Raw genomic sequence first — 26,388 nt, forward strand, 5'->3', positions numbered from 1 at the left:
CATATAAAAATAAAAGTGAATAATATACTTTTATTATGTTGAATTCAGCTTCCAACTGTGGAAATGTTTAAAACTTTTTGCATAGAATTTCTGGACCATTATGTATTTGTCAGTATTAGAAATTCAATTTTTGTAGAGATAAATCTCATTATAGAAAAACCTGTCAACACAACGTAAGAGAGGAAGTCGTGATTTTTGCTAAAATAAATTTACATCTTAAGGTAATTTAATTCAGTTCTAAAACTTTAAAGAAAGACATATCTCTATAATGGGATATAGTGAAGAATAAAAGTAAGAATGCAAGGTATTCCTTCATGGTTTTCAAAGCCTACAGCAGATTTATAGAGAAAATTGCAGCAGAGTTGAAAGAAGTCTAGAGACCCCTTTCTGATCCCAGCTCTGCCCTATTAGCAGGGAAGCATTAGATAAGGCCCAGCCTCTGTGCACTGTGGTTTCTTCATCTCTGAAAAATGGGAATTGAACCTCAGCGATCTCTTTTATGTGGTTCTAGTTCTAGTATCCCTGTATTTAAGGAGTGAACCATAATGAGCCTACAGGTATTTACCTCTGTTGATAAATAGCTTGTCTTTCAAATTGTTTTTCTAAAGCTGTTTTGAAATTTGAAAAAAATATTTCCTCTGCTTTTTAAAATGCTGTAGGTCTTGTTTTGCTAAGAAAAAAAAAAACTGTCTCCTTTAACCAATGGTTAAATTATAACAAGTTAGAATCCCTCGAAATGATCTAGCCCAGAGAATTCACTGGTCTTTGTTTTGTGATATTTTAACCATCCTGTAAACAAAATCAGTAAGAGTAATTCTTCTGACCTGCTTAAAATGTGAGTTTTTTTCTAAAAAGTAATTTCACCAGGATTGTTTTCAAAGGATCCACTCCCAAAATATTTGATTGCATATGATTGTGCAGCAATCCAGAAGAAAACCTGATATAAGTGGTGATTTATTCCCCACACATTTTCTTGATACAGAATAAATGGATTTAGCCTTTTTTTTTTTCTGTAGTTACTCCACTTCTGGATAGGGGCTCCAGCAATGACAGTACTGATCAGTTTTCGATTACAAATGATAAGCAACATTTTTGTAGGTACAATGAGGAAAAATAATGTTTGTGCAGAGAGAGAGGAGATATATAGGGGGAAAAAAGAACAAGATTATGAAAATCTTCAACTAGTATTTTTCTGTATCCAAAATTTCCTTGATAATTTCATTTAATAAATTCTAAAATTATATGGCATTCCTTATGAGCAGGTGCATTCTAACATCATACATGTGACAGTATTGAAATCTAGAGGTGGAAATAGTCCCTGGCTCACCTTCTTTTTATTCTCTGGTTTGTGTGATAATCTTAATTGTAATATAAGTGTGTATTTTGTTGGAAATTTACAAACTGTATAATGCTTATTAAAGACTCATTATATTGGAATATGTTAAGGGGGACTGCTTATTTTCTGACTAACATCAGTATTTTTTATTATGATAAACCATGTAACACAGACTCATGAATTTTGGGGCAGTGGAAATTATTTCCTTTGACTCTTTTTTCTGCATATCATCAATTTGCTTTTTACTCATGTTTCCTCTACTGTCGCTGTAAGCTTACTTGTTGTTTTTTCTTTCCTTTTCTTCATGCTGTCGTTTAGAGCCCTACAGAGAGACAAGTATGGGAGTAAAGCTAAACATTGCATATCAAATGTAATTTTTTTTAGTTCACTTTTATTGCATCACATATAGATGATGTAGTTATTAAAAACAGTTCATCTCACAATTTAAAAACTAAAGAGCCTATAAATCAACTTATATAAATATATGCTAATAGAGATTAGACGCTTTTGTTGTCTGATTCTTTTATTCTGTCACATAATCAACATGGTTGTTAAGTCTCATGTAATGTTCGTGTGAGTTAAATTGTTTTTAAATTAAGCATTTATTTTTGCTAAGTAATCCATAAACTTTTAATTTTTATTAGTACATTCCATCATAAAAGTGTGTCATATGCAGCATCCTCACTTTATTTTACAATGGCTGTTTTTAGTCTCTGCCTAATGCATTGACAACAGAAATACAAAAGCACATGTTTCAATGCATCAGCCATGCAACCCTAACCATCGAAGCATCCCATCGCAGCCTCTGCAGCGCAGTCACCCATCACATACAGCCCTTTAAAAGGCATTTACTTTTTTTTCTTAACATTGTGGATTTGTGTACAAGATATAACATGAAAATAAATCGCTTCAACCTATGTCTGTGATAGCTGCTTTTTAATGCATTTTATGCATTGCTATTTTTTAAAAACAGTGTTTCTTGAATACAGAGCGTGCATCAGAAGTTCATATAAAAATTGACATATGCGACTGTTCATTTAAAGTAGTATTGAACTAGTCAAGTTTTGATAAATGTAACTGCATCACAGATATAGAATGACTGCTATATTTTCACAAGTTAGCAGCATATTGAGAAGTTTAATAGAATTCTTTGACTAATTTTTTTATAAAAGGAAATACCCTTCCTTATTTACCAGAATTGGTTAAGTGTTTGTGTGTGTTTTTTCTTTTGTGGTTGCATTTGAATTGATTTAAGAAACTATTATAGATTATTGAATTTCTGTTCATTCAAGGGAATGCTAAAACCTTGAAGAAATATGTGGTCAAATTTAATTCACTGCAGCTGTTTCTACCAGAATAAAATGTTTATCCTCTTTCAAATCCAAAATTTAATATGCCCCAAAGTCTTCACTCATTATAAAATGGTAACAGTAGTATTGACGACATAATTTTGGGAATCAAATCCCTATTTTTACACTTTCTCATACAGTATTAAGTAATGACCCTGAATAATCACTAAGGGCCTAATATGAAATAATAACCAAAGTGCTTAGAGCAGAAAAAAATAGAAAGTAAATCCAAATACTTTTGAAAGTTCCTAGTGTGTAAATTATTTTGGTGTGCCATTTATTTGACTAGCATTATTTAATGACTATATCATTCTGACAAATTTAACATAATCCTTTTGTGGTTTTATGTATAGGGATTATTTAATTAATCTATTTATTTATCACATTCATTTACTTATTTGGTAGTAAGGACTGAACCCAGGGGCGCTTTATCAGAGAGCAAAATTCCCAGCCTTTTTTAAAGTTTTTTTTTTTTTTTTTTTTTTTTTTTTGAGACAGGGTTTCGCTGAATTGCTGAGGCTAGCTTCTCTTGCGATACTCTGGAGTTACTGGAATTATAGGCATGCGCCACCACACCTGGTTTGGGATTATTTTTAATTTCACAAAATTATATATTAAATTATGAAAAACTATTTCTTTTACTTTTTACTAGCATATTGAATGGACCACATATGAATTATGTTAATATTGTAGCTACTTCAATAATAAGAGAGCATGTAAAATGAAAGGTAACAAATTATTTAATTGACCTTGATGGCTATAAATTGAAAGCTATGAATGACTACACCAAAATTTTGTGTTATTTTGCCCATGTTATAACCAAACATGCTTCAAATAATGTCAGACAGTGTGTGAAAATTGCCAATTTATAATTCATAGGTTTTAAAAAAAAATTCTTTTGAGATTTATTTTAAATACTTCTTTTCCAAGATTTTGATCAATTGTCCAATTATACACATATATTTGGTTATATACAGCTAAATTTAATGTTTTTGTTCCTGGACATTTTAGATTAAGTTAAATGCTAGCGCTTTTTATTTCATAGTCGATAAATGTTTTGCTTTCGTGTTTGTGTGTGTGTTCTATGGCCTATTGGATATGAATGTCATAGTGTCTTGTAATCTTTTTCAGAGGGGCTTCTGAACAATGCCAGGGATACAAGTGTCATGGATACTCTACCACTGAATGGTAACCATGGCAATAGTTACAGCATTGCCAGCGGCGAGTACCTGAGCAACTGTGTGCAAATTATAGACCGCGGCTATAACCATAATGAGACCGCCCTAGAGAAAAAGATTCTGAAGGAACTCACTTCCAATTACATCCCTTCTTACCTGAACAACCACGAGCGTTCCAGCGAACAGAACAGGAATCTGATGAACAAGCTGGTGAATAACCTCGGCAGTGCAAGTGAAGATGATGCCATTGTCCTCGATGATGCCACATCCTTCAATCATGAGGAGAGTCTGGGCCTGGAACTCATTCATGAAGAATCTGATGCTCCTTTGCTGCCCCCAAGGGTTTACTCCACGGAGAACCACCAGCCACACCACTACAGCAGAAGGCGGATCCCCCAAGACCACAGTGAGAGCTTTTTCCCTTTGCTAACTAACGAGCACACAGAAGATCTCCAGTCACCCCACAGGGACTCCCTCTATACCAGTATGCCAGCACTGGCTGGTGTGCCCGCCGCAGAGAGCGTTACCACCAGCACCCAGACCGAACCCCCAGCGGCCAAATGTGGTGATGCCGAAGATGTTTACTACAAAAGCATGCCAAACCTAGGCTCCAGAAACCACGTCCATCAGCTGCACACTTACTACCAGCTAGGGCGCGGCAGCAGTGATGGATTCATAGTTCCTCCAAACAAAGATGGGACCTCTCCGGAGGGAAGTTCAAAAGGACCTGCTCACTTGGTCACTAGTCTATAGAAGATGACACAGAAATTTAAACCAACAAAACTGCTAACACCTTGTTGACTGTTCTGAGTTGATATAAGCAGTGGTAATAATGTGTGTACTCCTAAATCTTTATGCTGTTCTCAAAAGACAAACAAAAACTCTTTGACTTTTTCTTTTTCTTTTTTTTTTTTTTTTAAACTGGGATTTTTAGGTCAGCCCAGGGGAGAAAGATAACTGCTGAAATCCCCCTGTGCCCTTTCCTTTCTTGTCCTTTCCCCCCCTCAGATGGAGACTTCATTATGTTAATGAACGAGATATGAAGAAAATGGCGCTCATTGTGGCCTTGTTGAATTATGTTGTGTTTGTTTTAACATCTCTGATGCTCTGTTACTATAATTACAAGGACCTGATTTTTGAAAGGCCAGAACAATTGTTTGAAATTAGTAACAATGCTGCATCTAGATTGGAGTGCTGCACAAACAAACATAAAAGCGAAGCAAAACTGTATCACATAGTGGTTTATGGTCACTCACCGCCTGTTCACCACAGCAGGAATAGCTGTGGAAAACAAAACAACAAAATTAATAATGAAATGGAGGGGAATTCTAGAATTATATGCTAAATGCATATTTTATGATTTGCTGTATTAACTGATGATAAAACTAATGGCAGAAAAAATTGAACAATTTCTATGTAATGTACAGATACTAGCATTGCACATATAGTCTGCTTTCTGTTCCTCCAGAATTTGAGTCCTGTTAATGTAGTGGGAAAAAAAAAGAAATTTTCTTTTTCTTTTGTGCTAGTCTTGCAAGTTTGTCTACCAGTAAAAAAAAAGAAAAAAAAAAAAAAGCAAAGTTTCCTCCTTTTTTTCCCTTCCTTTCTTCATTTTCTTTTTCTTTGCCTCCCCCCACCACTTGTTTTCTTTAAAACTTCACCTGGGAAATAAATAAATAAATAAAACTATCACTTTATAAGAATCATTTTCTAGTAATGCAAACAAATTATTTTTTACAAAAAAGAAAAGAAAATAAATAAAATTAGATTTCCTTCCCTCACTATATATCTTTATCCAGCCAGAAGATTTCCAACAGCATTTTTGCAAATTAGAGCAGGATGAACTTTCATGTTTACAGGGCACATCTGTTGTAATGCAAAGCATATTTGGCAAGCAGTTCATCACCAAGACAGTAGCTATGATTCTAGAAGTCAAGAGGTGTCTATAGGACTAGTGGGGCTTTTGCATGTGAAAAACGGTATTTCATAGACGATAAAGTGCTGAATGCTCAGTCTGGCCCCCAAGCGGGCACCTGCACTACCAAGTTTTAGAGGAAATTCATTCCCTGTTAGTAAGAATTGAAAGGTCAAATAATTTTGAAGTGATTTTTTTTAAGTCTTCTGTTTATTAACAGGAAAATTTATTTATTTGACAGGATTTTAAGTAATGTAGGATACAAGAGGTAAATTAGCAGCACATATAATTTTTTTTTAAATTTATGATCCATTTTGTATGGTCTCAAAGTTGGATGACCTCATTACTAATATTTGTTGTAAAAGTGAAACTTGTTTGCCAACCAATAAACAACTGATTGAGATTTAGAAGATATTGTATTGATGTATGTACTATATTATTAATTTTCCTTTTCATTTTTCTCGCCTTTCTTTCCCTCTATTTTCAGTATATAAACTTTGCTAACCCTCTGTGACCCACATAAGCCATGAAAAAGAAATCAGTCTGACTCAACAAATAACCTAAGCACAAAATGATAATCAGTTTTGCAGACAAAGTCAACCAGAAAATGGGATGGACATCTTTATGTTGTCTAAAACAAGATGCATTACTTACACTCAAGCAGGTTAACATATAGGTTACTGTATGCCTATTTATAAACCCGCTGTAGTTACTATGCTTATTTTAATAAACAGATGCAATCAGAGATTCAAATATCAAATTACAACAGAATCATTATTCCTCTTTCATAAGCTCCATTTTGATAAAGAAAGAAATTTAAATTTATTCCATTGGCTAAAAGCTGCAAGAATCATGGCAAAGAAAACAACATTTTTAAAGGGCACTATAAACCATTTTTTTTTGTGCCATTTTTTCTTGTTATAAAGGAGGAAAGAGGAGGGGAAAAATAAATCCTTTCAAAGAAACTTTCTTGATCTTCGATTACTCCAGATCCTTTTCCAGCAGTATTCAACCATGGAGTTCTTTCTAAGCAAAACTACGATGAACTTGCCAATTCATAATTTCTCTTGTTCTATGCCTTGGGATTTTATTTTTCAAAAATCTACATGCCATCCACCTATAAATGATTGTCTTAAATCAAAATGATAAAGAATAGTGTAGAGAATGGCCAGTAATCCATACATAGTTATAAAATATATGACAAAAAAAAAGTTGTACTGGTCAGAGTACATCTTAACTGTTTTATCACCATAAAATATCTTATGTCTCATTTCTTTTTAGTCAATTGATATAAATGTTTCCTTAAATTGGAGGAGTACCACAGGCTTCAGCAGTAATGAGGTTTCCCTAACACCACACAGTGGCCATATTAGCACCTGAAAGGTGTTGAACTCACTTGATGCCTAGATTATATGTGGCCAGAAAAGAACCCTTCTTTAACATGTAAAACATAGCTCCAAAAACACACATGTTGACTGTGGATTGTGAACGCTTAAGCTTGTTGTGACAAACAGTAATCTGTATGGAAGCATTTCTAAGTAAGAAGCTGGATTCACAGAACAATGGGGAGACTACCTCAATTCAGCTTGCTGATTTTCTGATATTGCTACCTCCTTGCTTGTGATCTTTTTGTGTTTTATTATATGGAAATTTGAAGCAGGAAACCTGCCCAGCTCTGCATAGACCAAGTGGAAGAAAGATCACTTGGAACACCTTAACTGGTACAGAAGTCTATGCAGTATAATAGGTTAATACCAAGCTCTTGCATCAAGATGAAAGTGTGAGATTTTTGTTTTTTAACCTCTCCTCCATCAAAATTGGTGTGCTTTCAGAGAGAATTAAGTTCCCAAAGATTTTGACAGGAAGAGATTGTTCCTCTGAATTTGATGTGACTATTAATGAAAACAGTGGATAAAGTAGTTAATTGCACATGTATTTCAATAGAAATTTGCATAAAATGTTATTCATTTAGTCCTATGTACACTAGCAAGGGTTGAATTCCTGAACTTCAATTTTCCCCTCAAATGCCTTTTTCAAGCAAAGCTACTGATGAACTAATAATTTATTTTTTTTCTTTTTTTCTATCACCTTTATTGACTCTGTTTTCCCAATATTTTATGAAATTCATGATTTACTTATCTGAATATTTTCAATGTAGTTGGTTTTCCATTAAGAAGTAAATTTCTATTCAACATACATAATGTATGTCCATAGCACATTATTTAGCCAGCTGAAATTAAATCTAAGTATTGCTTCCTAGTAAAATAATATTTTGTAATGTTTTATTTGAATTTTATTTTTTCTTTGAAATCTAAGTCATATGATGGTTTTATCAGGACACTAGCTAATGGTCCTCATGTTTAATTGATTTTGAAACTAATGGACTGTTCTACAGCATATTCCTAAATGATAATATTTATGATGAAACCCAAATTTGGGGAAGAAGAAATAGATTAAAATTTCAGTTTAATTTTATGAGCATCCCTCCTTGTTTCCATTCTATTAAAATTGAACTACTGGAGTTGAATGATAAAAAAAATATGCTAAAATTATCATAATGACAAAACAACTGGCATGAGAACAATTTTCATAAAAGGAAAAATAATAAGGAAACTATATTAACCAAAAGCAAATAATAGAAATCCCCTTAACTTCCTGTAAAAAATTCACAATGACTCTAAATTGAAAGTTTATGATCTGTATTTTTAAGATTCCCAATATGAAAATATTGACATTGAAATGATCTTTAAATTTAGATATTTAAATTTTAATATTAGCTTAGTTGATGTGATAAAATTTTTCATAATAATGGAGCATATAAAGGAATTGGTAACCTTTATAAAGATCCATATAATTAATTTTAGGCAATATCTTCAGCTATATGTGTTCAATTCACTGACTAGTTTAAAGATCAATATTAAAAACTTTTGTGACTGACTTTCTGCATTACTGTATAGACCAAAAGAAAAGAGGAAAAACAATTGAGTTGTCTAAAGATCAATTCTGAACTAAACTATTGTCATCATCTATTAATGAAAGAATATTTTTTAAATTGTTCATTAGTACTGTATCAAAGTGCTACTATTTAGAATGTTTTTGAAAACAAAATAAAACACTGTTGAACTACAAATGCATGTCAATTCAACCTCAGCGAATGAAAAACTAAAACAAAATTTTAATCTGGTTTTGAGCAAATACGAGGATACTGGTATGAATGGCCTTTAACAAACATACTGAGATAAAATAGCAATATGTATGAACTTTCCAGTGTACTATGTAGCCCAAGGTATTAAGATATAATTAGTTTATTTTTAGCAATTCATAAAACTCATCATGTCATTGTTATGCATTCCTAAATAATACATTACATCTCATATTAGATTTCTGCACATTGAAATGTTAGAAAGGTGGAGGCCCAAATGCAAAGCAGCATAAGAATAGCTTATGGAAGTGTTTCTGTGCAAATTAATTCTACATAAGAGCTCTTCTTTGAGCTCATAAAATAGATTCAAGAGAATACAAGAGTACGTTCAATTTTGTAATAAGAAGATACGTCTATATCAAACCATCTGAAAAATATTATTAGACATCTAACTATATATATATATATATATATATATATATATATATATATATATATATATATCTCCTAGAAATGAAAATGTTGATAATTGTTTCTTTCTTGTTCAGCCATAAGACAAAATTCTATTTACTACTTTACTGTGATCACATCCTCTTTGCTTTAAAAGGAAAACCAGTCTTTAACGTTCACCTGTACACATACTTACAAATCATAATTCCTTTTATTTAACTTTCAGAGAAAATGAATCACAATTATTGCAAACTTTGTGATTTTTATAATAAGACAGGTGGTTAATATAGTTTTACATATTCTCATTTGATATATTTATTTTTATTCTTTTAAAAAATTGTTTAAAGTCAGCACTTCTTTAACATCTAGCACCTTTAAGTTAAATGTCTTGATATCAACTATTTGGATATTTCTTTCTCTTAATAGTGTTATCTGCAATTTTTTCATTGATAACTTGTGCCTCTTTAGAGTATGTCAAAAGTAAACAGCAAACCATTATTCATGTGAAGAAGCAGGAGACTGCATATAAAAATGACTTCTGTTGTGATAAACAACACTTTTCAACTACAATATGAACAGATGAATAGAACCAAGTTGCCAAGACCTAATTTAGGTGATAAGACCTAAATGAGAATTATACAGGAAAGGCTTTATAAAAAATAACAAAATCATATATCTTGATAAAAATGTTATATACTATACCAAATGCTGATTTGTTCAGAAAACATTAAATTGGAGTTTACCATATTATAATTTCATCCTGCTAATTCCACAGAAAACACTACATATTTCTAGCACTATTTAGATATTTCGTGTCTAGCTAAACCTAAAAACAATATATAAATGTTTAAAAAATATAAGTATTTTGCCTCAATTCACCTTCATTTTCTAATCTGCCGACTCAATAGTACAGCAACACAGTTAATGCTACTAGTAGGTTTGTACCTTTTAGAGCTTTATTATGAATCTAATAAGCATTAAATTAATATTGAAATTATGTATGTTGTACAAAGTAACTCATAATCAAGCAATATTCATATTAAAGGATAATTCATTATACATATGAATATTACATTAAGGCTGAAAAAATAAATATACTACTGAAAATTTTACTCTCAAATCCTCTCTTCAATTACTGCGGTCAATTGACACAATTCTGCAGGCAGTTGTGCACATGGTGGATTATTAAAATACCACATAATCCAAATGCATCTAAGTGTATTCAATGTTCCTTTCATTCTAAATGCTAAAGGAAAAACTTGAAAGAAGAGGAAAGTAGACTTCTAAGGATCTAATTTAAACATTGTTATTCAGATTGAATAATTTTAAAATGAGAATGCTACACTATTTGATCTGAGGCAGAGGTTACAAAAAATTTACTTAGGCAAAAATCAGGATTTTACACTTAGAGGAATTCAGATGGTCTCAATTGCCTAAGATTGCAAAAATTCACACTCCATTGGAAAGGAACTATCTTTAAAATCTAAGCCTAAATATCACTTTTTAAAATATAAAAATTCCTCCGATTCTTCTGACAGAGGAAAATGATCCTGACCCCAAAACAAAATACATTGATTGATTAACCTCAAAAGGTATTTGGCAAAATTAGTGTATCAACTATAATATCAGGTAGAGATTGTTGGAATTGAAACTCAGTATGCAGTGAGGAGGATAGTGTCCTCATGTGCTAACAACTGCCTGATCCTCTAGAGTGTATATTTAATGCCTTGCATTTCAAGTTGTCCCAATGGCTTAAGCTTTGACATTTTGAATCATTTAAAAGTTATTTGATAATAAAAATTTCCTCTGTCATTCTAGTAATAAAAAGTGGTATGTTTTGAAACAGCTGTAGATAATCAGATGTGTTCATTTATAAATAAATCTCATTTGTTTGTATATTCTAACACTGACCTTTGCCTGTGAACTACAAAATCAAGATCTGTAGAGTCAGGTTGATTTCCTCATTTGGCTTCTGTGAATGCATTGGAAGTGGACAGATAATTTGGAAGGTTTTTCATACTGTTTTCCCTCTCACCAAACATTTAATCTAATTCAAGATATATCTTTTAAAAAACAATAGTATACTTAAAAAAAACTACAACTAATTGAGCTATTCTTCACTGACAAGAAAAAAATCACTTTTCAAAACAAAAATCTAGCTAATGCAGCTTTGGTCTTTTAGGATTCTCATATATTTCCACACAGCATTATTCTTATCATATACACCTACCAGATTTCAAGCTACTGGATTTTTTTTTCTCTTGTACAACCTTTTCATCCTTAAAAAAAAATGCTCTGTACAATCACATGTAAAACCATGAGCTACAAACCTCAATAAAAAAAATCAGTAAACAATAAGTGATGTAGTTACTGTTATTGTATGGGATCACCAAAACTTTGGTTTTTGGATAATGTTCAAACAACAGGATAATTAATACCTGAAATATGTACTCTGAATATCTTTCCTGTGCCCATGATCTTCATGCCCTGCCACCTACCCCTTCATACATTGAAAATAAAATGTAAGGACTTTTTTTTTTTAACCTTTTCTTTTCTGTTACCACCTGAAAAGTTTATAAGGGTATTTGTCCTTTATGGGAACATAGGAAATGAAATTAAGAATTTACTGTTTGACCTTTAAGTTTGCAATTAATAAGACATAATCAAATTTAATCTTGAATCTCCTGACTCATCTTATTATCCTTATCTCATATTGGGGAGTAGTGCAGACATCCTCTGGTCCAAAAGAGAATTTGGAGCTCTGTGCTGACATTTTTCTCTTGAATAAAGGTTACAAAAAATTCTAGAAAATATTTTTAATCAGAAGATAGATATTACATACAAGCAACACTCTGTGGTGTTAGGGATTCTGATTATTTTATTTATTAACTTTGTGCATCGGCACAATGAGTACAATAGCAGCTGGATAAATTTAACTCAGATACTTCCTTCATATTGAAAATACACTTTCTACAAAGGAAGTGGGAGGGAATCAGCAACTCCTGAGAGCCAAGTATGTGTCTGGCATTTTACATGGCCCCATTTATTCTTTAGTAATATAGCAAAAATAGATTTATTATACTGTTTGGGAGGGAAAAAAAACACTCAGATCCCATAGTCACAGAGCTAGTGAGTTTTGAAACAAAAACCTCTCAGTCTAAAGTTCATTTTGTTTATTATTAATCATACTGCATCAACAAAATGATTAGCTAAAAAGAAATTAACCTATTGCTTTTCATTTAAGTATGAGATTGAAAATAGACATTTCAAGCCAATGCTGAAAACCATGAATCTCAAAAGTTTATGCAAACCTATTTTACTAGGTAGTAAGATGTAAACATAAAGCTGGGTTCCTGGGAAAAATCCCCACAGATATGAAAGGATAAAGGGGGATAGACATAGAGAAAAATCTTTTAATCTGTTATTTATCATCTATCATTTATCTATCGTCTATATCTATCAATTAAAAAATTCAGACAACTGATTTTGGAATTCTGCTTCTTTCATCAGTTATATATCTTCCAAAAAGTTATTTAAGTTTTCTAAGAATAGGGTTCCACATATCTAAATATTGAAATACAGTTTATTAAATGTGATATATAATGTATTAGGCACACATAAAATCTTTATACCTAAAATTCTAGAAGTTTAGAATCTAGAATTCTAGAATCTGTATTCTGAGTTTACACTAAATAGTCTCTGTTTGTGTCTTGTTGATTCTGTTAGTTCCTCACTCCCAATAATGGTTAAATCATAGTAATATTATTCTAAATTAAAATTTTAAAAGTTCTACTCATATATATGTATATATATATACATATATATTATATGCATATACATAAATATATATGAATATCTCCAGCTCATTTTATTGTCAGAGTGCTTATAATACCGTAATACTGTTTCTGTAATATATATGTATAATATTGTAATACTGTTTCTTAGCCTTTATGAACCCAGTTCTTCACAATTCAATAGTTTTACAAACTGTACTTCCAGTGCTCTGATGCAACATTCTATAATCTTTATTCAGCAGATAGTATCTGATGGTAAAAGATGGGTCTAAGCTTAAACATATTGGGGAGGTATAAGACAAACACATTTTTTAACTGTAATATTTCAGAGAATGCATCACAAAACTTCAAGAGCAGTATATATTGTACTGCCTCCTAAAACTATTTGTCCCTGAAATCCTAGAGGAACCGGAACAGTAATACATTAAAAATTTAACGATTCATGAAACTCAGTTGGTGAATTCTTACACAAAACATTTTTGCTACCACTGAGATTTTTTATTTTTATTTTTTTTTACAGTATAATGCTGGGCATGTGATTCTTTCAATATTAATTGTCTTTGTAAGCATGACAAAATGTTATAAAAGTACTTCCACTAAATGTCAAATGTCTGCTCCAAACTTTAGGTGAAGAAAGAAAAATTCAGATGAATGCTTCTATAATTTAGATGAATTCTGCCCTAACCATAAAACCTCTTTATTTTAATATAGCTTTCTGTCTTCTAGTATCAAATATCTATTTGTTTGCAGCAACTTTTATAAACACAGGTCTTTTACATAACACCTTTGGTTCTCATGTATAAAGTGCATAGGAATTACATGGGAATTTTATTAAAATGCAAAGTTTGATGTGTGTTCTTCTGGGGTGGGTTTGAGGTTCTGTTTTGCAATCAAATGACATGAATGTGTCTGTTCTAGCTACTCTTAAATCAGCTTTTCCCCCCTGCTTTTAGATACCAGGCAATATGTTACAGGAAAGAGAAGCAGAATATCTAGATGCTGTTCAATTTTATCAAAAGGCAGATCTATTACTATTTTAGAAAATAAATAGAGTGGATTCTCAAAGTTGGTAATGATCACAATTGTATGGAAGCTAAAACCATTGCTCTTTTACGGTTTATTTTTTAAATATATGATTTAGTTGTAGATGGGAACAATACCTTTATTTTATTTTTTATGTGGTGCAGAGGATCAAACCCAGTGCCTCACACATGTTAGGCAAGCATTCTACCACTAAGCTACAACCCCAGCCCCTCTTTTACTCTTCATTTTAGGTAAAAAAATGACATGGGAAATGAGGAATATATATATGTATGTATGTATATATGTATGTACAATATATGATCTATATTGTATATATACATACAATACATATATTGTTCATAAACATACAATATACTAAAGTATATGCCCTTTGATTTTGCTTTTTATTTCTTAAACTTAACATCTCAACTCACATTCTCAGGGAGTGTTTAGCATCATGTTAATTTCCATTATTCTATTGTAACTAATTAAAACAGATTCCATTTATTTCTGTTGATGCAGAAAAGATGAGAAGGAACAGACTAGAATTAAAGATTTAAATACAAACTGTTTTTAAGCTTAGTATTTGTTTAAATTTTAAAGTAGTTTATTATGTTGTTTCTCTTTCCATTTGATAAACTTTACAGTATTTTACAGCTATATATAATAATATTTATCATTATAAACAACAATAACCAATAACATTATTTGGTTTTAAAAATTCAAACTGGAATAATATTCAAGAATGAGGAATCAAGATTAATTCTTGACCCTATGAAAAACACAATAATATGGTGCTATATTTTACTCACTTGTTTTGAAAAGAGGATGATTAAATTTATCTCCCTATTTTTAGGTGTTATTGTGATGGTCAGTAATTCTTAGCCCTTGCTTCATTAGCATCCCCTCTGGCATATCAGAAAAGAAGTCCAGGCCTTACCCTAAAGGGGGTGGCATCTAGATACAAGTAAAATTTAAAGGCCCACAAGTGATTTAACATGCAGTTTGAGTTAAGAACTACAGACTTAACAACTTAATAAATATTGGTTAAGTATTTGCATCAATTAGTTTAAGTAGTCTCAAAATAGTTTAAAACTTTACTTTAGGAAATACATGTAAAAAAATCAAAATGCAGAATTTCTTTTCTCAGATGAGGTTGCTTGATTTTCTAAATATGTTTCACTTTCTAATTTTAAAAATGATTAGTTTATTTTTCAAACAAAAATTAATTTACTAGCTCATATTTTTCCATTATTTAACTCATAGAATAAAAATTCTTGTTCAAACTATGTTTCTATTACCATGGGGGGGGGGAATCAATGAATATTAACATAGCAGAAATGATTGTTATTAATTTTAAATCAAGTAGAATTCACAGATACCTATCAGGAATTATTTTCATGGAACAAAATTATCTTTAACCTTTCCCTGGAAGTCTGACTTATCAGACAGTATATATCTTCGCAGTATTCAGCCAAAAATTCACTCTTTGTAAAAGTGAATCACCTATAATTCCAAACAGTGAAACTATAAATCAAATGGTCTTCATTTCTTATTATTCCAGATGCATAATATATAATGATAATTCTAGGGTTTTTAAATTCATTTGTTTCGGTAGTCCCAAGGACTAATCTCTTTCTCTGAGATACATCCTCAGTCCTTTTCATATTTTATTTGAAGACAAATTCTCACGAAACTGGGCAGACTGGCCTGTAAACTCATGATCCTCCTGCCTCAGCCATCAGAGTCACTGGGATTACAGACATAAGCCACCAAGCTTTAACATGACTAGTTTCTTTAACATGACTCTCAGTTTCGTATTTAACTTCTGTAGGCCGATCAATTACATTCTTCTTTTTAAGTGTTAATAAGCTCAAAATTTTAAAAAGAATTGGTTTCTAAAAGTTGCTTTAAACAAAAATGTTTATGGAGGACTCATGGAAAATTAGAGTAAAATCAACAAAAGTCATTTGATAGAATAACCGTTTCTGTTGGAGTCTCATACCTGCTAGCCTTCTTCAATTTTTAGCAATGACACACAGAAGTAATGCATCTAAATTCCTTAAGCTACTTAACACATAACTTTGAAGGATAGTGCAGTTGAATGGAAAATAGTTTTTCACTCCAGTGATGACTCCTGATCAAACAGCAGTGTCTGCTTAGAGCATTGGCTTCAGAAGATTCCATTCACAATTAGTGAAAAAAAAATAATGTCTAGAAGGGTGATATATGTTTGCCATGGTAGGGGAAAACAACCACATTGGGAAATAATCAATAAATATGCAATTTATATGCTATCCTAAATATAAAAGTTGTTAATGCAAATATCCAACACCCATAGTTTAGAAAAACATAGAGTCCCAACCCTGTCTTTTTAGCCATCATCATCATCAAATTTTCTATCAGTTGTGCAGTGGTAGCAAGTATATTTTAAATGGAAACAAAAACTTATTTACATAATTCATCCTATTTTTCCATATAATTGCTTTATATTACTTTCTGAGTTATTAGAGCTATTTTATACATCTAAGCTCTTCTCTTTGATCTCGTCATCACCTCCATCTGAACACATCCCTGACCAGTCTTTCAGGTTCAATCTAAACTCTATCCAACTGCATCAGAACATAGGATCTGGTTTCTCTTTCCCTGTCTATAGATCTCATTCTCTATCTTCATTCTATCTTAATCTTAGCCTAACTCGTTTTCCCTGCTTAAACATAAGCTAAACAAATTTTAAAAACAACAACAATAAGTACTTTGAAATTAGCAGAATTTATTCATCACTTAAACTAGGAGGGAAAGGGTGAGTCCCCAGCTAACTGGGAACCAGGACAATGCACACAGTAAAGGTGACCTCTGTGTCTTACTCTGTGTAATACCTTGACTTTTTTGTACGGAGATGCAATATTTTATAGCAATGAGTATCCAGATTTTGAATCTAGACTACATGACTTAAAAGCCAGATTTTCCCCATCTTCCAGTCTCATGAATTTGAGCAAATTCCTGTCAACATCTTAGTTTCTGAATCTGTAAATGGAGAGGATAATAGAGTTAAAACCATCAGTTGCCAAAGTGATTAGAACAGTGCCTGATAAATAATAAATGCTTAAGAATTAACAATCTATTCTTATTGTTGAAACAGGACATCCTCTTTTTTTGTGGACAGAGTAATATTGGATATAGATTTGGATTTCCAAATAGCTCCACCAGAATATGAAAGAATTCTTTCCTACAACCTTTGGTTTAGACAAATTTTAAGGAAGCATTCAGATTTACCATGCTTGATTCTTTTAAACCTTCCCTAGTTCAGTTTTGCCCAGGGGATAGTGTACCATAATTGACTCATCCCAAGTCACTCATAATCTCTCCAACTGGATCAGCAAAGTCTTATCAGAAGCTGGCATGAGGGGAAAACTGTACAAACACACCTGTAGTAGTATCAGTTCCTATGATGCTACAGCTTGCTAGTATACCTGAGCCACAAGTCTTACAAACTTCACCCTTTCAGATCTACAACACACTTCACATCTGAGTTCAACTCTGTTCATGTTACTCCATTTCTGTTTCACCTGTGTGATGTTAATCAAAAGCAGCAAATAAGTCACATTTCAGTTAGTATTACAAAGCTATACGTTTCTATAGGTTATAATTAATTTCTATCTCTTTTTAATAGGACTTAATTGTAAACAGTATAAAATCAGGATTAGTGTTTGATTCTTCTGGTCATTCTTCTCTCATTCTGAAGTACTGGAATTTCACTCTGTAATGTTGAAATTTTCAAATGCAGAACATCTACTCTTATGAATCCTTGAAAAGATAATTAAATTGGCTTTGATGAAAACTCTTGTTCTCAAAAAAAAAAAAAAGTAGAAATGAAAATACTGTTAGGTTTAATCCAGGATTAGCAAAAGTTATCCAGAAAAGCTCTTATTCTCACCAGGCCTGAAGGCTTGTAGCTAAGGGATACACACTACCACAATATATACATCCAAAGAGCAGAGCAGTGACACAGAAGCTTCCAGCTAGAAATAATCCTTCACATGAAATTGGGGAGACTTTCCCAAAGGCATACTTTACTTTGCACTTAAGCATTGTATTATTTTATTTGAACATGGATTACTGATCTAATCTTCCAACACACAGACACACACACACACACACACACACACACACACAAGCCACACATACATATACACCCCCCCACACACACATACCACACACATACACACAAACAAAACCATCACCATCATAAACAACTGGAATGAAAACATGAAAAAAAATATATTTTTTTTTTCAGGATCCTCCACAGTCTTGGGTCAAGGGAACCATTATATTATAATATCACAGGATTCCAACTACCAGAGAATGCCAGAAAAGAGAACAAAGACAAGCCTACCTCTTCTCTGCACAAAGATCCATATGTACTACAGCTGTGCTTTGTTTATGAGAATCTTCAATTTTATTCTGACTGGGAGTAGTTATCAAGATTTTATGAATAAACAAACTAGAGAGAGTGACTAAATTTTGATTTTTCTTTTGAAGCATTTCCAGAAGTACTAAATTCTAGACAATAATAAAAACTTGAGTGGTCTTATTTGAAAAATTTTATTTGAAGAGTCCAAATCTGAGACTCAGAGATTCAGACATATATTAGAAGAAATTGCTTAATTCCCAGTTGAGTTAATTTAAAACAAGCTACAGGGGAGACCATCATAAGGAAATGATATCAATCTTTAATTAGAATAATTAAAAGCTAATTGCGATTTAATTACAGATAAGATTAAATTTTGCCAAGTTGAAAAAATTCAATTGAACGATAGTGCTTTATTGAATTTTTGCTGGATTTTAAAAGTATAATTTCAGAGTTGTGGAACTTGATATTAAAGAGAGAACCGTATCTTTATCTATGTGTATAGGCTGTACTTTAAAACAGTTGCACAATTTTGGAACTTTGAAGGTAATAGAATGATCAGCCATTTTCATTGCCCTTCATATCAGACAAATGCTAACAGTGTACAAAATCAATGTATACTTAAACTTTTCTCAGAAGAATCTCAGCTTTGAGAACCCCAAATACTGAGGATTAAATCACACTTGGGGCTTATGTAGTCGCATGCCCAGAGTGTTTGAAAATGCTTTCAAGTTAAGGGAGTGCTTAAAAGGATTATAACTCTCAAGACTATTGTAACAAAGCACATTGTGCTACAAATAAATTCTGATGTGTCGGTTTCAGAAAATAGGTGCTGTAAAATCTATCCTTTAGAGGGAAAATGCAGACCATCTATGCATACAATAAAACCTTTTTGGTTACATAAACAGCAACTCTGAAGTCTCCAGAGTTTTAGAATGCTAGTCAGCAACTATGTCCCTGTTGAGATTCAATTATCTCATTAGATATTTATTTACTACTACCTATTAAGTTGCAGTACTCCATTAGAGTGGGTATACTAATAAATACATAACTATTGCTAGATAAAACTGGCTTAGCCAAATAATTATTTACAATTATTTTGCTAACATTTAGTACAATGCCTAATACAATGCTTTGCTTATTACAGGTATCCAACAAATAGTTTTTGAAATGACAAGAGGGATAATCTGGCCTGCATTTTACTTGGTGGCTATTGTCAGAGGTCCTTTGTAATAAACCTTGTCGGGGGTCCACTTAGAAATTCAACTCAATCCTCAAGCTACAGTATGTTTGGGAAAGGAAAGTAAAAGAGAAAAAAGGAAGATGCAGATTGTCACTTCCAAGTGCCACACATCCTGCTATGGTGATTCTCTCTGCCAAAAGCTATCATAGCTTAGCAAGAAAAGGTTTATTACATTAAAAATTGAGTTACAAAGAACTATAGATAAAGCCTTTGGATTACTGTTTCCATTTTGTAGTTCTTCCCTGACAAGAAAACAAACAAACAAAAAACAATGTAGGAATTTTAAAGTAAGCTTAATGGTTCCCTAGTAAAGTGGAGTTTATACATTTTGATCGTGTTTCTTACTCAGGGTTTAGAAAAAGTTATTATACCTTCAAAATCATCTCTATCATGATAGCATTTCTACAGCAATACAACATAAAGAAGCTACATTAAGAGTCAGGTCAATATTTCCTAAACTATTCCAATAATCTTTTGTTGTTTCAAATTGTATATGTGTGTGCGCATGTGGTGGGAGTGCTTTCTGTGGGTCAAGTAAATTTAGGAGATGATTAAATAAATTTAAAAACATTTCTTAATAATGGGATTACCAGTACCTTTTATATGCTAAAATGTATTATGTTTCCTCCAACAAAGTATAAACCAAATGTTTATTAGGGGTATAAATGATAAGATACAAAAAAAGAAAATCAAACTCAAAACCAACTTAGAGATCCATTTCTAAGGACATGATCCACTGATTTCTAAACCTTGTCTGAGTCAGCACATTCTGTTTGTTCTCTTTTATAGCCAAGATGCTGAGGAGGAGTAACTGAGTAGACTCACTCTGAATGAACAGCATGTTACCTCCCTGACCATTGGTTTTCCTTTTACAGAGGTTGATGGTATTTGCTGAGGTCAGCAAAACTCAGCCTGCAGGCTGTTACTGGAACCCAGCCATGACCATGCATTTAGTGTCGTCTTTGGATGCTTTTGAGTTTCAATGGTAGAATAGTTGTACAGAGACCTTATGGCCCAAAAATGTGAAATATTTATTATCTGGCGCTTTTCAAAAAAAAAAAAAAAATCTTGCTAGCTTTTGGGTTAATGATTAGGAGTACACACTGTGAAACCTAAAGGAAATTTTCAAAGTTTGGCTTATTTTTGAACCTATACAAGTTATGCCTAAGTTTCCTCATCTACATACCAAGAATAAGAATTGCACCTGCCTTATAGAGTTATGAGAGTAATTAGTCTATCAAAAGCACTTAGAACTTATTACGTACATGTGCCTGATACACATAAGGAATATACGTATAAGTAAACTCTGATTATTCTTACTAAATAAACAGTGATATCTACTCAAACTGCAATTTTCCCAAGTAAAGTCTTTGTTACCATCTTTTCTTGCACCTAGTAGTGGCAAATGAAATGTAAGCAGAAATTATTTTGATAGTAGTTCCCGCTTATCTGTGAGGTATATATTCCAACAACCTTACCAAATAAGCCTGAAGACCCTATACATATACTATGTTTTTTCTTATATATACATATCTATTGAAAAGGTTAATGGACAAATTAGACATAGTAAGAGGTTAACAACAATAACAATATACTGTAATTAAAGTTATATGAATGTGACACCTCTTTTTATTAAAATGTAGAACTGAACTTACTCTTCTTGTGATGCTGTGGATAATATACTGTGTAATGAGATAAAGTGAGTGCATGATGCAGGTATCGTGATGTTAATGATAGGGTTCTACTGACCTTCTGATAAAAAAATCAAAAGGAGTACCATCTGAGATGGGTGCTCTTTGATGACCATCATACCATGACTGTCAGTGGCTGGATGTCAGGAGCAGACAGAGATGATATTTAGCAATCTGTTGTCATTGAAAGTTTTTTACTGAACCCATTTGGAAGAATGCAGTTATTGGAAGATATTATTTCCTCTTTTTCACTTTTATATATACCTTGTATTGATCATTTTCTTCTGGAAGTGTCAGGTTTCATCATAATCAAATATTTACCTTGGATGTTATCCTATCTTTTTAATCAAGTTTTTCAATTTTGACATAAATATAGCAGTAACATCTTCATCAGTACATATAGCCTAACTAGTAATATTTATATTTTTCATCTAAACCAATTCCTGAATCTGTGTAATCATCCCTTACTTTCAATAAATATCATTATCATTTGTTCCTAGGGATCCCTTGCTGAAGTCTTTACATAGACCCAAAGCAACAAGGTACCATCAGTCAGTACACACTTTATGTACATGGTTCCACCCACAAATCTCATGCTTTTTCCATCTTATTTAAACACTTGGGTACTGTGGCCTTAACTTTTGCAATTTGCGGTAAGACAGCAAAACAAGCAAGAGTTTCTTATTTCCTTCTTCACAAATTCATATATAGAAGATTCATTTTATCACATTTCCCATCTGAACATATGTATTTTTTTCTCTCCTTATTTAATTGAGCTTTTACCTTTTCATTTAAAAGAAGCAGTTCAAGGCTTCTCTTTGGCACATCTGAATGCCAGTGTTATTACTCTAGTGCTATAGGGCCATTAATAAGTGAAATAAGGGATAATTGAACACAAGTACTGAAATACTGGGACAGCCAAGATGGTTAATAGGTAACTAATGGCAGGAAACATATACAGTGTGGATATGCTGGACAAAGTTATTATGCATATCTGTGCTGTAGGAGCAGAATGTCATGAGATTTCATTACGTTAATCAGAACAATGCAAAATTAAAATTTTATAAATTCTTTACTTCTAGATTTTTCATTTAATAATATTTTTCTGGAGTTGAATGTGCATATTTGAAATTGCAAGAAAGTAAAATAACAAATGGCAGGGGTAGAGGAGTAACCTCCTGTATTGCTTCTGAAAGCCTCCTTAAAAGGGGCTGCCTCAGCTAGTAGTGAGTCTTTTACACTCCTTCCATTCCTTTTTAATCTTTTTGGAATGGGACTATGATGGCTAGAACACTAGCAGCCATCTTGAAACAACCTTGTGAAGAAAGCCAGATGCTAAAGAGGGACTAGAGAAGCAGAGGCCCTTGGTGACTGCACAGCTTTTGTACAACACTCACTGCACCAGCTTCCTTAACCTGAGAGCAAATAAACCTCAGTGTTGTTTTAGTCATTGTTATTTATATATTTTTGTTATGATAACTAAGCATAAATCTTAAAGGACCAAGCAGGGAATCAGTCAGAAAAATTGTTTTCTTGTTTAGGCCAGTATGAGAAATGGTAATAACAATTAATTTCTTCAAACTTAAGGAGAGAATGACAGGGCTTTACCTCACAACATTAAACTAAAGATTTGCATCAAGTTCTCCATATAAAGTGCATAGTACAGGACAATTCTATTTAATTCTAATCTCTTCTGGATTCCATTTCATTGTAGAGGAAATCTCAGTTGTCCTTTAGCTTCAACACAGCATGATTTCTCATTACCATCCTGCAGTTATGAGAAGCACTTCCTCTCAAGTTTGTAATCATTATGAAAATGGGGATGAAGTACTTAGTCAAAAGATAGTAAAGTATGCTTCAATTAAAATCTGATGGCAACGCAAATATTTCTTTTCTTTTTTGAGTCATGTATAAAAGCTATCTATACCAACACTTCACTGCACAGTTTGAAGCCAAATACTATTATTTATATATATATATATATATATATATATATATATATTTGTCAATTAAAAATGAATAATATCAAAAGAAGTAGAACAGAACCTATTCAGATCAAGAAAGGAGGAGGAAGAGGAGGAGAAGAAAGAAAGGAATGTAATGTTGAAATGTACAAAAAGCAATAAAAGAAAAAGAAAGCAAAGAAAAAAATAAACATCACTAGATAAGGTTTAGCAAGGACCATAATGGCAAACACACCACGAGGTGCCACTTAATACATGCTGTACTATGTATTAGGGTGGGGAGGTAGTCACATATATGATGTTATTTTTGAAGATCCAGTATTCTCGGTGAAATCATGCCATTCCACGGAAAATTTTCAATATAGATATAAATCCCTGCTCAGATAACATACAAGGCACATGACTAGCATGATCCAATCATTTGTAGGTTTCAAGTAACTAATTGGTAAAAACACTTGGTAAAATGCTGCTTAGGTGAACATTCCTAGATGTATCTCTGTATCTTCATCTTTTGCTTACCCACAGGAATCATGAGGAGCAATCAGGAAGAGTACAATTTGTTGCAGAGACACATGAAGGGATGTGTTTTAGTCAATGGTTACACATGACTAAAATTGATTCAAAGTTTGGCTCCATGGGTTATCAAACAGATTATTTACAAGGAGCAGTTAATGTTTTTATTTTTTCGAAATGGCAAGACTTTAAAATTAAATGTAGATAAATACAGATGTCTTTTCATATGAAAAGCAGCAAACTTTTTATAAATTACAACAAAACGACTACAGAAGAACAGTCTCCAAAATCAATATAGCATCAGATAGAGATATCTGATGGTCTCTCCCTTTACAGAAGGTGTAATATATGAAGTCACACAGGAGCCCACATGATTGAGCACCCAGTTTCCTGTCTGAATTCATCCTGCCCTATTCTTCTTATTCTCTCTCGGCCACACCATTCTCCAAGCTATTTCTCAGATTTAAAGGTGTTTTCCTGCTAAAAGAATTTGTGCTTCTGAGCTCCTCCCTAGGAATCCTCACTATTATTTCTTGCACTTACTTCATTTCTTCACTAAAAATTCACCATCTCAATATGAATTCCTGGTTATCTGATCTCAAATTTCAGCAATCTCCCTTCCTTCTAATTTTCTTCATTGTTTCTTATTTTTCATGCCATATCATAATTCGTATTTATCAGTCATATTACTTTTCTCTTAAGATTATATTTCCACAAATAAAGTAATTTATATTAATAGTATTAATTAGTATAGTTCCTGTACCTAGTTCAGGGCACATAGTAGGCACTAAATTTAAAAAAAAAGTGTCAAATGATTGGATAAGAGATAATGAAAAAAACAAAAGCATCTCATAAAATTTGTCACATAAACCAGTTTGGTGCATATTATTTCAAAAACTTTCTAGGGAGATGCCGTTATATATGGGTGCCCATTTGGGAATGCCCACACATGTATATGTATATGCATATATTTACATACTTATATAATTACGTAGTTTTCACTGATCTGAATTTCTATATAGAGATTTAATACATTGCTTAGGAGAAATAACTTTCAGCAACCTGCTTTTTCTTTTTTTACATTGTAAATAGTCTCAGAGAGCTTACTATGTAATGTACATGTGTATTTTTTATCATTTTTGAATCTATGATTATTGGCACATATTAGTTTTACAAAATAAAGGGTTTCTGTGTGACATTTTTTACACACATATAAATGCACTTTGATTGTATCCACCCTCCCTTTTATCCTCTCTTATCCCCCTGCAGCCCATAATAGTCATATGTCTTTAATTAGGTCCAACCTCCCATTTATTTAGTTCTAAATCTTTTTGTGTTCTTTTTTAGAAATCCTTATGTTGCTGTATTTGTAGATTAACTCTTAAAAATAAAATTACCAGATTACCAGGTAAAAGGTGTGTACATTTTTTATTTAATATGAAAATGTTTAAACATATATCAAAATAGAATACCACACATACTTATGTGCTTACCATCCTCCTTCAACCATTATCAACAAATGGCAAGGGTTGTTTCATCTATATTCCTAGCCATTTTTACCCTTCCCATTTTGTTTTGATGGATATCATTTTTATATAGCATTACTTCTTATGAAAGAATAATAATATTTTATCCATATATATTTTAATACATCTCTTCAAGGTATAACAACAGTTTAAATTTATATGTAACTTTTATACTGCTTATACACAAATAATGAAAATTAAAATAATTTTAAGATGCTCAAACATCTAGTCAATGTTCATATTTTCAGCTCTTAATTATCTCATTTTTGCTTGAATTAGGAGTCATATGTAATGCTTCCTACTCATCTGGCTATCTCCTTACTCCCCCTTAATTTGGAGTTGTTGAAGAAACCATGTTACTTGCTGTGTGTAGTTTACAACAGTCTGGATTTTGCCTAATGTATCACTTTGGTGATTTTTGTTTTGTTTTACCAGGTTTCAATTTCAGCAACAGTATTCTGGTACAAATTCTGAGAGAATTTTAGGGTTCTCCTCATTTCCTTTCATTCAAATGCTCAATTACTTCATTCTGATCCCTCCTATAATTCTTTATATAAGTATTATTGATATTGATGGTTTGTTCCTATTTACTTGTATTTTGGAGTGCATAGAGATACTTTGTTATTCATTTTTTGTTGTAGTTGCTAACTGTAAAGTTTTGGTTTTGTTATCCTAGTTTATCTATTTTTATGATGTTATTATTTTTTTAATTTTTTATTGTGGGTTGTTCAAAACATTACAAATTTCTTGACATATCATATTCCACACTTTGATTCAAGTGGGTTATGAACTCCCACCTTCACCCCATACACAGATTGCAGAATCACATCAGTTACACATCCATTGATTTACA

At 32.2% G+C, this 26,388-nt stretch overlaps 1 protein-coding gene across 29 annotated transcripts in view; it reads left to right on the forward strand.

Moving 5' to 3' along the window:
* Positions 1-26,388, forward strand: part of Adgrl3 (adhesion G protein-coupled receptor L3) — a 790,900-nt gene that overhangs the window by 756,154 nt on the left and 8,358 nt on the right. For 21 of the 29 annotated variants that reach the window (XM_048784544.1, XM_048784555.1, XM_048784551.1 and 18 more), the window contains one exon: positions 3,817-6,185. The exons of 1 other annotated variant lie outside the window; for it this stretch is intronic. In XM_048784544.1, the coding sequence (XP_048640501.1) occupies positions 3,817-4,616 (800 nt within the window). In that variant the 3' untranslated portion in view covers positions 4,617-6,185. Of the gene's footprint in view, positions 1-1,654; positions 1,707-3,816; positions 6,186-26,388 lie in introns of those variants that run through there. 7 more of the 29 variants (XM_048784571.1, XM_048784570.1, XM_048784574.1 and 4 more) reach the window with 3 other exon arrangements.

Source organism: Marmota marmota, unplaced genomic scaffold (assembly GCF_001458135.2).
Source record: "Marmota marmota marmota unplaced genomic scaffold, marMar, whole genome shotgun sequence".
NCBI classification, from domain to species: domain Eukaryota; kingdom Metazoa; phylum Chordata; class Mammalia; order Rodentia; family Sciuridae; genus Marmota; species Marmota marmota.